Raw genomic sequence first — 13,664 nt, forward strand, 5'->3', positions numbered from 1 at the left:
TTTTATTCACATTCCAAATCTAAATGTTTTTAATTTCTGCTGCGTTTTAAGATGCTTTGCTTGTTCGCACTGAGAGACCATAACTTTGAGTCAAGGATAAAGAGTCCCACATAGTTTTTATCCTTGTCTTTCACATATCAGCCGCACACAGTGGTTTTGCTAAAAACCTCTATATTGGTTGAGAAAACAGTCTCATAACAAGGTCCATTTAGTAGCTGTTGTGGAGCTTTCCAACGTATCACATGACCGCGGCGAGGTTGTTTTCTCAGCTGCTGTCTCAGTCTTTTAGACTTTAAACTGTCCTATTAAACAAATTACCACCGCTCGCCCCTAAATTTTACATTTTTTAAAATCTATCTTTCAAAATCAGCAGAGCACTCGAGGACAGGATAAACCTCTGAAACACCTCCCAGACGGTTATTTTGAACACATTTATGTAACAAGGTAACAAACAGCGTTAGGAATTAAAGATTAATGGAAAAGATTAATGGTACTGTAATTAAGACTTAAGACGAGGTTTGATATGTTTTAAAAGTCACCAACCCAAATTAGCCGGTATTAGCTAATAGGAATTACGTAAGATAAAGGTCTGCATCAACGTTATATAATCTCCCTTCTGTTGCTCCAGTCGACCCTTTTCTGGCTAAGCTCATCTTTCAGCATACTGGATAATTCAGTTGTAAATTATACTGGATTTACTGGGTTTAAGGGGGATTGCACAGGAGGTCCAGTAGTCAAGACGTGACAGAATTTAAACACGGATCAGTTTCCAGGTGAACTTCGGACTAAAAAAGGTAAAATTCCTGAACAGGAACGAAGCTGGAGACAAAATGACGGCACAACTGACATAGTTTGACTATTTTTAGAAAGGTTTAAACCTGGAAGTTGCTTTGATTTGAGTCCGGGGGGTGTGTGTGTGTGTGTGTGTGTGTGTGTGTGTGTGTGTGTGGTCTTTCAGTTGGAAGGCAGTGATTACAGTGACTTCAGAAAGGGGCAATTTACTTTTCATAACGTACACACACACACACACAAATGTAATCAACACCAATCACACTGCAGAAGTTAGTTAGTGAGCCTGGAGCAGTAAATGATAGACCCCTTTTCATCGCAACACACAAACACACTGGAACACACACACACACACACACACACACACACAGAGCCACTTCCTCTGTAATTGGTCTGTTTATCCCTGCTCTACTATATCATGACTGTAGCCTCGACATAATGCAGGCGTCTGTCTCTCTCTCTCTCACACACTCACACACACACACACACACACACACACACACACACACACACACACACACACACACACACTCTGATTAATGGTGTGTGTTCTCTGCAGACTGGAGGGGGTGGGGTCTCATGTTGCTCATGGAAGTCTCACAAGTACAGATCTGCTCTGTTTCCTCTTCCTCCTCCGCGGTGGATGTGATGAAGTGTTTGTTCTCCATGTGATCAATATTACACACATATTTATGATTTAAAATTAAGATACACAAGCGTCCGTTTGCAGGAATATGTTAGTGGTGTAAAAAAGTAAAGGCAAACACAGGTCAGCTGCTCTCCTGCTGGTATAAGTTTTAGGTTATGTTCATTTTCTTTGCCGGTTCTTCCTCGTCCAAACCTTTTTAGAGTTATAAGCTGTGGAAACCATTTTTTAAAAAGTATTTCTAGATTGGTAGAAAGAAAAGAGTGGAACAAAGTGTTTAAAATCTGTTTATGGAGGGCACCATAAAGACCCGTTAGTCTGTGCCAGTCCCCCACACTTTCAAGTAGTCAAGTGGCTGTTTTATGATGTTGTAATTGTGTCTATTGATTTATTTTGCGCACTGATTTATTGTAGCAATAAACACAGTTGTCAGTCGTCTCACTGTGTTGATAGAACAGCAGCTATTTGGGTTTAACTACCATCTAAGTCCTTTAATTATATTCAGTTTTGTTTTTTTTTTTTAAAACAACTCCTCAGGCTGGGTGGAACTGAGTGAGAATGTATTTTACAATTCAGGCCACTTGTTGGTAGTATTTTATTTATTTTCACACCCCTCGTATAACACATTCTCATACGGGTATAAGAGTAAAAGGTGTCACGTCGACTGTTTGAGCTTTAAAAACTCATAGTGGCTGTCTCTTCTTGTAACATTCCTCCCTGCAGAATTAAATCTGTCTTTATGTAGACCTACTTTTACTCAACAGAAAGTTAGTAGTTGCTGAATTTGTTGCTGAAGGCATAAAGATGCTTTATAGTAAAAAGCCTTATATAAGTTGAGCTGCAGAAAGATTTAAAAGAAGGTTAAGGGATAGTTTTGTGTTAAAACAGTACTGACATACAAATATATTAAAGAATAATAAAGCAATTTTATTGGTTATTATTAGTTGAACAGGTAGGCATTACATTAACAGTATTTAATTGTGAAAAAAAAGGGAAAATAAAACACATTTTCAAAGTCATTGTTAGAATTATTGAAGTACTTGTACTTGAATTTGGTCTGAAATAAAGATAAAGGTATCGGTGCATCCCTAAACTTCAATGTAAGTAAAGTGGGACAGAATCCACAGTGTGTATTCTGGTTGCTGCTGTAGTGTAGCTGTAGTGTAACTGTAGCTGTTGTATAGCTGTAGTGTAGCTGTAGTGTAGCTGTAGTGTAACTGTAGTGTAGCTGTTGTATAGCTGTTGTATAGCTGTAGTGTAGCTGTAGTGTAACTGTAGCTGTAGTGTAACTGTAGTGTAGCTGTAGTGTAACTGTAGTGTAGCTGTTGTATAGCTGTAGTGTAACTGTAGTGTAGCTGCGGTGCGGTCTTGTTGTCTTTTGGTGCCGCTCTAGCGTTGTCATTATAGTTGTATTGTTGTTGTTTTGTTTGGTTCTGGGTGTTCCTGCAGAATGATCAGCTCACTGTTGTCGTCCAGCCACACGCAGCTACACACACACTCAGCTCAGATGCCTGCACGCACACAGAAACACACACACACACACACACACTACACTACGATGCAGACATACAAGTCTGACACAAGCTCATTTATTTTGGAGTGTCCTTTGTCCGAATATTTTTTCATGATGTGGGAAAACCTCGGTAGCTCTCTCTCTTTCTTTGTTTCCGTCTCTCTCCCCACCCAGTCACCCAGCCCTGCTCAAATGAGCCCTGGTGTGTATATGTGTGTGTGTGGGTGTGTGTGGGTAGCCATGATGTGGTTTTCATTCTTGACTCGATTCCAGCCGCCACAGGTTCCTCTGTGGTCTTCCCCTTTCCCCTTTATCCCTCCTTCATTCCTTCCCTCCCTTTTCTCTCATCCCTCCCTCTTTTCTTACTCCCTCAGTCTCGGTTTTCCTCCGTAATGTTTCAGAGGCGCTCGGGAAGAAACACGCAACAGGACGTTCGCTGCGTTTTCCAGAGGCTGTTAGAGTCCCACTGAAGAGGTTTTCATCCTCACTCACAGTTTGTCCTTCCTGTCAATCTCTCGTTTCAGCCAATGAGGAAAGAGCCGGAGGTTGTCACGGTAACCCTGAAGAAGCACAACGGCATGGGCCTCAGCATCGTGGCTGCCAAGGTAGGAAAGACCACCTGGAAGCTTGTGTCTGTGTGTCTGTCTGTGTGTCTGTCTGTGTGTGTGTCTGTGTGTGTGTGTGTGTGTGTGTGTGTGTGTGTGTGTGTGTGTGTGTGTGTGTGTGTGTGTGTGTGTGTGTGTGTGTGTGTGTGTGTGTGTGTGTGTGTGTGTAAAGAGTTAAATCCAAACTTTAGCAGATCTGAGATCTGTCTTTTTCAGGAAAGTTTTTTTTTTTTTTAAGGAAAACTTCTCCTTAAGGCAGAATTCATATATTTTTTAAACATTTTCAAAAGCAGAACTGTGAAGGATTGGCAGGGAATCCAAAAATAACTTGGATGTTTTTATCTTGGCTGTCGAGACTGTGCGTGTGCGTGTGCGCGCGTGCGTGCGTGCGTGCGTGCGTGCGGCTGAGTGACAGTGCTGACAGAAATGGCTGCTGTTTTAAATAGACTGCTTTCATTGTTGAGTCTGACAGCAGTGCAGAGACTAAACAGTGACACTGCAGAGAAAGCTCTGGATGACTTCTGGACAAAAAACACGGTCGCTATAGTTTGCTGTTAGAGGTGGGAGTGGGTGTAGATGGGCGGTGGGACTATGGATCACTGTCCATGTTGCTTATTTGTTCACATACCTCTGATGTAATGTAATGTAACACTTGGGGAAATTACACATCTCACTGTGTGTTCCAATATTAAACCAAAGTGCACAGATTAACCAAAAGGGGAGTTCTTGTGTCAGGAAATAATTATTATATATTCATGCATTTCTCCCCACGTTGGTTGCGAACATACTCAACTGTATTTGCTGTTGTTTGACATGTTTTGGATTAACTGAATGGCCTAGAGGAGTAGACATGGATGGGAGATAGATGTAGATTAGGATGGATGCCTTTTCACTCAGGCTTTCTTAAATTCCTAACACTCAAAAAGATGTAGTTTGAATAAAGATTTACAACATATTGATGAAAAATAACCCCAAACTTAAGAAGAAGATCATTATTAGTGTCTAAAAAGATGACAGATGTGCACAGTGGAGGCCGCTGCTGGTTAACATTAGTACTGCAGAGTGGTGGCGATGGTAAACTACATAATGCTAGCTTTATTTTTTTTATCATGGGAGAAGACATGGGAGTCACATATAACTAATATCCTAATGTAATCAACGGGATATATAACAAATCTAGACGATTAAGTTTCTATGAAAATAACTGTTTTCCATTAAAAATCAAATCGATGTATTTTATGATCTACAGAATTATATATTATTAATTATATTATATAGTAGTTATATAGTTGCATTGCAACATTAAGACTAACATGTAGTTTATATCTAAAGCTGCTTTCAGCTTTGGTTGATGGCTGCAACTAACGATTAACCTTACTTATTGATTAATATGCAAGTTTATTGTCTCAATTAATTGTTTAATTGTTATTTAAAATGTCAGAAAAATACAACTTTTTGTGTCTTAAACAACAAAATTATCCCTGTCAGCTCTGCTTTAAACTTCATTGAAGTGGGACATTTGTAAAGCAGCATGGAGTACAAACACAGACTTAAACATTAGATACATAAAACACAACAAAATATATTAAACATATAATGAAAATATGGAAAGAAAATTATATAAAACGATGTCCATCAAGAGGGAGAATAACATTAAATCTCCATCATCACCCTCCAGTTTCATGAGCTGACTCATCCTGAGCATTTAACAGTTTAATGGCATTATGAGAGCTAAATTAATACTTACCTCGGACCTTCTATAACTTTTATAAAAGCTCCATTTGTGTTGTACTTTTTCGTATTCTGTGTGGAAACGTCCACAGCTGGAAAACAAATCCAGAGCAGGTACATAGTGTGCACCTCCAGAGCCACTGCAATGTCCCAAATTTATAATGACAAAGAAAAAAGCAGCACCGCTGGACGTCCACTTTGACTAACAAATATCCTGTGGGGGTGAAACCCGGCACTTACACGCCAGACGGTTACGTAATTCTCTAGATCAACCAATTTTCCCTCCGATGGTGTTTCTCACCTGCTTTTTTGTCAATGAATGGATAGATTTGGGTTCAGCTGATGGTTTGTTAGCAGCAGGCGTCGGTGAGGCTGATGATCCCGTTCGGCCTGATTACATAGATAGAAAGTGTGTGAGTCAGATCAAGACCAACAGTATTTGTTCTGTGTGTGAAACGTGAGGACTCTTTCTTTAGAGTAGAGAGTTTCCTGCTGCAGGCGAGAGCTTTCCTGTGCGACTGTGTGTGTGTGTGTGTGTGTGTGTGTGTGTGGAGAGGAAGAGCGTGAAGGAAGGACGTACTGAGGAAGCCTCCTTGCTCCTGTTTTTTTTCAAAGCTGCGTGGACGAATGAGGAGGAGAGCATGTCGAGAAGGGTGTGTGTGTGTGATGGGAAAGGCAGGTAGGGAGATAATTCTGTCAAACAGCTGCTTGGATTCTCGGTAAACTGGGCTGAGCTCTGTCCTGTTATATAACTGAGTGTGTGTGTGTGTGTGTGTGTGTTTGTGTGGTATTCTCCTGGTGGAGCTGCAGCAGCGCTCCACCTCAGTCTGACCAGCCGGCGTCCCAGCAGACACTTCACCTCTGGATCACCGCCTGGATTCACTGTTTCTTCACAAACACGCAGCAATTAGCAACTCGTGGAGGAATTTCTCTGCAGTCGGGAGCATTTTAAGGAATTTACTGCCGCTTTTTTTTTTTTTTTTTTTTTTAACCTGGAATTTATACAGCTTTTAAATTTTTAGACAGCTTCTTTTTTATGGGAGTTTTCTAATAATTCCACCTTTTTTAAAATGAGCTGCGCTAAATTTCCACAGTTTTCTGCCACAAACGCAGGAATTCACACTTCTTTTGTCCCACGTTTCCGTCCGTAAATAGTGATTTTAAACGTAGACGTTCAGCTGAATGGATTACTCCCTGCCGGTGTAATTAGGAGGTTTTTGGACTTGTCGGTGCACGTTAGCAGGTTGAAGCGCTCTCTGGGATAAAAGGAGGTGTGTGTGTGTGTGTGTGTGTGTGTGTGTGTGTGTGTGTGTGTGTGTGTGTGTGTGTGTGTGTGTGTGTGTGTGTGTGTGTGTGTGTGTGTGTGTGTGTGTGTGTGTGTGTGTGTGTGTGTGTGTGTGTGTGTGTGTGTGTGTGTGTGTGTGTGTGTGTGTGTGTGTGTGTGTGTCCAACTCTGGATGCCCCAGTGTGAACTGGTCTGGACAGCGCTGACGAACGGCAGCAACATGTGGTTTTCTGTGGTGGGCAGGAAAGACCAGGTAACAGCACTTTAATAGTGTGTGTGTGTGTGTGTGTGTGTGTGTGTGTTAAAGGCAGACAAAGAAAGTCTTATTATTGCACATTTTCTTGTCACAAGCTTCTTGATCATCTGCTCTCTTTGGTGTTATTTTTGAATGAGTTTAATATAAAAGTGTGTGTGTGCTTGTGCAAGCCAGATAAAGAGTGTGTTTGTTTGTTCTGTTCACTCATTTCTCGAAAGACCGGATTCCTTAGTACCTTCTTCGTATCGTGACCTCTTTGTTGGTTCATGTGCTGCGGCTCCTAACGTACCGACGGGCACTTTTTTGAGGGCGCGTAGTGAAACTGGCGGCAGCTGGTTGAATGTTGAACCCACGTGAATAATCGTGTGCCCTCCAGTGTGATGGCCTTCTGCTTTGTCACTTGTCACTGTTTGCTTTCAGGGCCGATCCGCTAATGGTTAAACTAAAAGTACACACACACGAGACACAGGTGGTCAAAACACACATGCTTTTTGGGCTCAGTAAGGTTAAGCCACATGTTACTGAGGTCATCTTTTCAATCAATATTACACTGGTTGGATATTTTAAGCCCCTAATGTGAATTAAATCTAATGAGACAGTTAAATCAAGTTCTGCAGAAAAATAATAGTATTTTATTGTTATTAGTCTCCATATTCTGGGCTTAGAGTAACAGTCATTGGAGAAAGGCTTAGCAATTAACATTTCAGGCAACATCAGATGTTTGGGAATTTCTTTGGGATGACGGTGGTTGTAATTAAGGAACAAAAAAACTAAATGAAAGTAAGTTTAAAAACAGCAGTAATGGTCCATGTTAGTAAAAGCAGTTTGTCAAGCAGCTGATTGATCTGTAGCATCATCTTAAACACTGCAAACACTTAATACGTTATATTGTTAAAGCCCTTTTTGTTTTATCTGTATCCTTAAACATCCTATATCAGTCAGTGTGTGTGTGTGTGTGTGTGTGTGGCGTGTGCGTGTGTTTCATGGTATTGTATTCTTCAGCTCCCAGCTGTGCGGAGTAAAGTTGGGAGCTGAGGAAGCTCTCGTCCCCCTCCTTCTCCTCCTCCTCCTCCTCCTCCTCCTCCTCCTCCTCCTCCTGTGTTGGTGTGTTCACTCTATCGCAGTGAAGAACAGAACATTCCCTCTGCAGATTTTGCTAAATTTGCACTATGTTGCAATCCATGTATCTCAGAGACATGAGAATATTTCATGCAGTGCTTCAAACCAAACTCCTTTTTTTTTTTTTTTTTTTAAAAGTGTAGTTTAGTAGTGTAGTGTTTGGTTAATGGCATTATCTCACCTGATAGAGTGGCACTTAGGATATAGGATGTATATAATGTCTTTAGCACACCGAGAACCACTTAAAATTGTAAAATTGTTTATTTTATTTGTGCAGTCATGGCTGAAATGGAGTTTCAGGGTCTTTATCTGAAGACATAAATGACTTGGGAACGTTCTCATCCTGTGTGAAGGAAATTAAGTCAAAAAATCGCTGTTTGTTTCCACAGTGTTAGAAGTATTGCTTGTGTGTGTGTGTTTGTGTGTGTTTGTTTGTTAGCTGACCGAATGGTACTAGAAGTGGAACAATAGTATGAGAGGGTTACCCCCTGTGAGGGCTGGAACAATGAGAGGATGTGCTGCACACACACATGCACTCACTTTCCTGTACGGCTGTGTGCGGGAGGTGTTTACAAGGTGTGTGTGCAACAGAACTTCTGAACATCTAGGGACTCATTATAAAAACAAATGTCTACCTGTGTTAGAATCACAGTGGAAACTGGGGACAAGCTTTTTGTTACTTTTGGCTTGTATATCAGCTTGATGAATTAGGATCTAGCTCTAACAGCAATGGCTGGTTAAGAGAAACTGAATGTACCGAGCAGCGTTATATACTAAGACAGTGTTTACAAGCACACAACGTCCGCATGCCACCACCATGTCACTGCCCTAAAGATTTTCATTGGTGCATTGCAGTTTCTTTTTCAACTCTGTAATTGTTTCAACCAAGTTTCAGCAACAAACGCAGGGAGAAAGCCCTCAGTTTCTATTGAGCGAATCATTTATGGACTGGCTTGTGAGTGTAGGGTCCAGTTTTCTGAGTGCCCAGATCAGTTCCAACAAACAGCGTATGTACAGTAGACCTCTTATTTTCTGCTCTTGTCCATTGTTTACATCCCAAACAGTGGAACTGAGAAGGTGGCTGAGTTGTCAACAGGCCAAGACTGTCTATCCCACATATTCTGTTCTCAACCTCCTTAAAAGGTTTATTTCTGTCAGAAAGGAATAAAAATACTAGATACTAGAAAATTGTTTTTGTTACTTTGGCTCATCAGACATCTTCTCAGGTTAAAGTTGGGTGCGGTTTTATACAGCAGATTTGCTGAAGTAATGAAATTACATTTACTAAAGAAGGTTTAAGAAAAAGGGGTCCTGTCCTAACAGGTGCAACAAAAGTAAAATAGGAGCCTCAAAAAGATGTCAATCAACTGCAGTCTGTACATGCAGAGAGAGTCCTGAGGAGACGTCTAATTTGCTGATTGACTGAAAGTACCTGCGTGGGTGTTGCAAAGCCTTTGAACACCTCTGGCTTCTAACCTGCCTCTTACGGATAAGTGGTTTATAACCTCAAAAAGCAGGTTGACATGTATTAGCATTGTAAGCTGTAATCTTGGTGTGTCGCCAGCCTGCATTAGTAGTCTTTTTTTTTTTTGTCAGCTTCATATCAGACGTACGTGACAGCCGTGCCTTCCTCGTTCCTGTGAGTCGGCCGTTGATGTTTCTCAGCGTTGAGTCTGCGGCAGAAAGGCTCAGGAGAAACGTGTCACATCACTCTGACTCTGCTGTCCAAGAGAGAAACGCTTGAAGAATTAGCTTGTTCCTTCTCCTCCACCCCTATTTTCCTTTGTTTCATATATTGCATACTGAATATCTCTGGGTTTTGTACTGAACAAGACCTTTGAGGATGACCTTGGGGGAACTGCGATGGAGATTTTTTTTTTATTTTCTGACACTTGACCAAACAACTAATCAATTAATCGAGAAAATAGTCGACAGATTAATTAACAGTGAAAAGATCTTAAGTTGCAGCCCTATATGTCACGGAGTATTTGATTACATTGTACTTTTTCCTTGATAAAACGTTTACATCTGAAATCATGTTCTATTTAAAGGAACCTTATTTCAATCCAGTTGTGCAGATCTTTTACGTTAATCTCGTCTATTGTAGCCCATTTTCATATTTTAAGATGGATTCATTTGTCTTGTTGAATTAATTGGTGAGAAAAAAGACATATTATTTATAGCCAGAGATGTTTGTTTATCTCAATGAAACCTTTTCTACTGTATCAGACACACCAGGTCTCACCTTAGTGTGAATGTAATTTTGGGCTTTCCTTTCTTGGTATTTAGCTTTTTCTGTACTGGTGGTTGGTGAGGTTTGCAGAAGAGTGAAAAACACGTTACGCAGCCGTTGAACTCCTCAGTTCTTTTACAAGCTTCTGCTCAGTGGGGGATATTGAGTGTGTAGCCAGCAAGGTTTACCTCAGGAAATTGGTAGAATTAAGCCCATGTTTCTGTCCCACTTGTATCCAAATACAACTCAAGCGAACCAAGACTTGATCAGAGAGCACAAAGCTCGGACAGTACGAGTATCCCGACATGACAGGTTGACAAAAGAGTGGTTGCGTGCAACCACCGTCGTGGAGGTGTTCTGTTTTCGTTGTTAAAAGGAGTTTCCATCGAGGCTTCGGTTGGGGAGCATGTTTAAAGACTCCTTCAGGCCGTTCCCGCTCTAATAGAGGCCTGGCAGCTTTAAGGCGCGCTTGATTTGTTGTGTCACAGCACTTAAGAGAACCAGAGCTGTCAATTAAAGTACACTAAATCAAACAGTAAAGCTCCCTGTAATGTCTCAAAGTGGCTGATTTCTCCAGAAAAGTTGTGTTTCTATGTTGATCAGTTGATAATAGCTTAGACGGGCAACACATCTGGTTTCACTTCGACCCTCTCCCTAAAATCAGCTACTAGTTTTATAGGTTTATTATCTCAACCAACCTGCTGTGTGTCTGCATGGGCACACGTTTCAACATGCTCATGTCTTTACAGTTGACCTTTACATTCTCTTCTTTGTTTCCACTGAAGAAAGACTTGCCTATTTTTGTGAAACATTGGTATAATTACTGTTGATTCTCTACATCCATTCCTAGTGAAACACGCTTTTTTGCCTTTAACATTAACATAATACACTAGCAGCATTAATGATCCACATCATTGAGTGGCTGGTAGTGTTGCTGGTAGCGTCCCCTCGCTTGACATTACATGTCTACAGATGATATCTTTCCACCTGATGAACCTGACTGTGGCATCACACCTGGGTGCAGTTTCATTACGCATTAAGAGCTGATTCAGACAAAATCAGGTGCTTTGGCGCAAGACGTTCATTTTGAATGGGGGTAGTGTGTTCAGGCCGCGGCGGAGGGGGCTGAAACTGGCGGAGAAGTTGATACAGGATCAACTTTACGAGAAACCCAACCCTGACGTCACGCTGCGGTGGCCAATCCAGCGATCAAACCGGTCAAACGGCTGAACAGTTGGCCTAAAATATCACTGAAACAGACGGACCACACCACGATACTCTCCCAGTTGTGTTTATTTTGTGTACCCAGCTTCCACGTCTCTGTCTGGCTTGCAGTTTATGCTGCAGAATAGCAATACCAAGAAGCTTCCTTTGATTTGTGACTGTTTGTTTGAGCGAAAGAGAGAGAGACAGCTGTGGTTGAGCTACATAGAGAGTGAGCACGGAGAGGGAACGCTGGTAGCAAGAAAACCAGTGAATCAAAGAAATAAAACTTTATTTTTCTTATTGTTTCAGAACAGTTACATTCAGAAGCACAAATAAACACACCCATACACTGGCCCCTGCCCCACACAGCTGCAGGACCCTGTGGTTAAACACCGCAACACCATTCATTTGCTCTGAATACGTCCTAAGATGTGTGTTGCTCATATGCTTATTTGCAGTTTTTTTTTTTTTTTTTTAAATCCTGCTTTAATGCTAGAAGTTGTGCCCCCTCTGAACCCTCCTCTGGGACCCCTTGAACTTGCTAACAGTCCCTCTGAATAGGAGGATTCAGGGAATTCCCATTAGTGTCTCTGGAGCCTGATTTGGCGCCACAGTCCCCCATTCTGGATAAGTGCATGAAGCTGTGGCTCCATCTGAAACAGAGGCTCTTTAATGTCTTCTGTAATGTACAACAGACATAAAACAGTCAGAATGATTCACTGTGCTTCTCTCATCTTAATGTCATTCACAGGAAATTCGTGCCTGCATGAATCCAGCCTCATTATAACATATACACGCACACACACACACACATACAGACAGACAGACAGACAGACAGACAGACAGAGAGTTGAAACATTGTGGGTCAGACAGTTTGAGTCTTTTTGTGCTGGAGAAACTGGGACACTGTGGATGATGGAGTGCACGGCAAATGCAGAATGTATCTCTATTCACTCTGTTCGCACAGTTAAATAGAAAATACATGAGTGAAGAACTGGAAAAGAGTGGAAAAGAAAGACTCCTTGTATGGACGCTCTACCAATAACAACGTATATAATTTCAGAAATGATACGGGTTTGAACTCCGGCTTTCAATAACGTGTTTTCACTCACATTCAGAAGACAATTTCCGAAAGATACGTGCCACAAAGTGAAAGTTCATGAACGTGTTAGTTTCATCGAGGTGACAAAGCAACACAAAGCTTATTGTTATTTTATACCAAACAGATTGGTTTGAACTCAGTCGGACCCCGATTTTTATCCCCCCGCATATTCAACAGGTATTTCCTGCTGCAGGAAGACACTGATCACCACAGAGTGAACAAAGTCCTCCTGCAACAAACCACTAACAAGCAGTGTGGATTAATATTAAAAACTGAAGCAGTTGAAGTACAAGTTAACAAGAAATTGTTAAACTAGTATTTTTAACAAAAAATGTTCACTTTAAGATAAGGTCCATGTAGTATCTGTTTTTTTACTATTCAATATATATATTTTAATTTATTATATTTAACTGTAATTGAGAGGCTCATCATCTCATCTAATTAGTTAATCGATATATCAGTTTTCTGCAGCCTATTCGGGTCTTTATCACATTACTTGATTCATTATATTACTAAGAGTTATTGTGATCTACAGCAGGGAACTACTGGCAAAAATGTGATACAATCATCAATAAATGTATGTACATGATAAATAAGTGTAGGCCTTATTGTCCCTACTGGTTGGTCTTTGACTGGTCTTCAATGTGGTCTTAAAAAGCGGCTGCAGTTTGTTCTGGTGTCTTTATCTTCTACACTACAGCTGATGAAACAGTTCGTACATGTGACCTGCAAACAGTAAGAGCTATTAACCTGAGTTAGAGACAGACACACGTTGCCAGGTCCGACGACTGGCAGCAATCAGGAGTCTTTTTAATCCACTCCACAGTTTTATGAGCGAGTTTATAGACATGCTGTGATTCTTAATGTGTGTGTGTGTGTGTGTGTGTGTGTGTGTGTGTGTGTGTGTGTGTGTGCGCTATCTGAACCCTTCCGGTGGCGTTTTCTGTTTTAGCGTTAGTCTCTGCTCTGTACCGTATAAACCAAAAACCTGCTTTAAGAGTAGAAGCAAGTCTGAAAGTAATCACGGGATGTCTTCAGTTTTCTGTCCACTGCAGCGTTTGTAGTCCCTTTGTGTTGCTGTTTTGTTGCCTTCCCGACAAAACAAGAGAGAATTTCTCAATTTATCTACACTTAATATAAACCAGATAACACGTTTATGTTGCTGGAAGTGAAGAAAAT

General features: G+C 41.0%; 1 protein-coding gene across 14 annotated transcripts in view; it reads left to right on the plus strand.

Annotated features, from left to right (window-relative positions):
- Positions 1-13,664, plus strand: part of afdna (afadin, adherens junction formation factor a) — a 98,058-nt gene that overhangs the window by 56,462 nt on the left and 27,932 nt on the right. For all 14 annotated transcript variants that reach the window (XM_051409727.1, XM_051409732.1, XM_051409731.1 and 11 more), the window contains one exon: positions 3,473-3,553. In XM_051409727.1, the coding sequence (XP_051265687.1) occupies positions 3,473-3,553 (81 nt within the window). The remainder of the gene's footprint in view (positions 1-3,472; positions 3,554-13,664) is intronic.

This window comes from Dicentrarchus labrax, unplaced genomic scaffold (assembly GCF_905237075.1).
Source record: "Dicentrarchus labrax unplaced genomic scaffold, dlabrax2021, whole genome shotgun sequence".
NCBI classification, from domain to species: Eukaryota; Metazoa; Chordata; class Actinopteri; family Moronidae; genus Dicentrarchus; species Dicentrarchus labrax.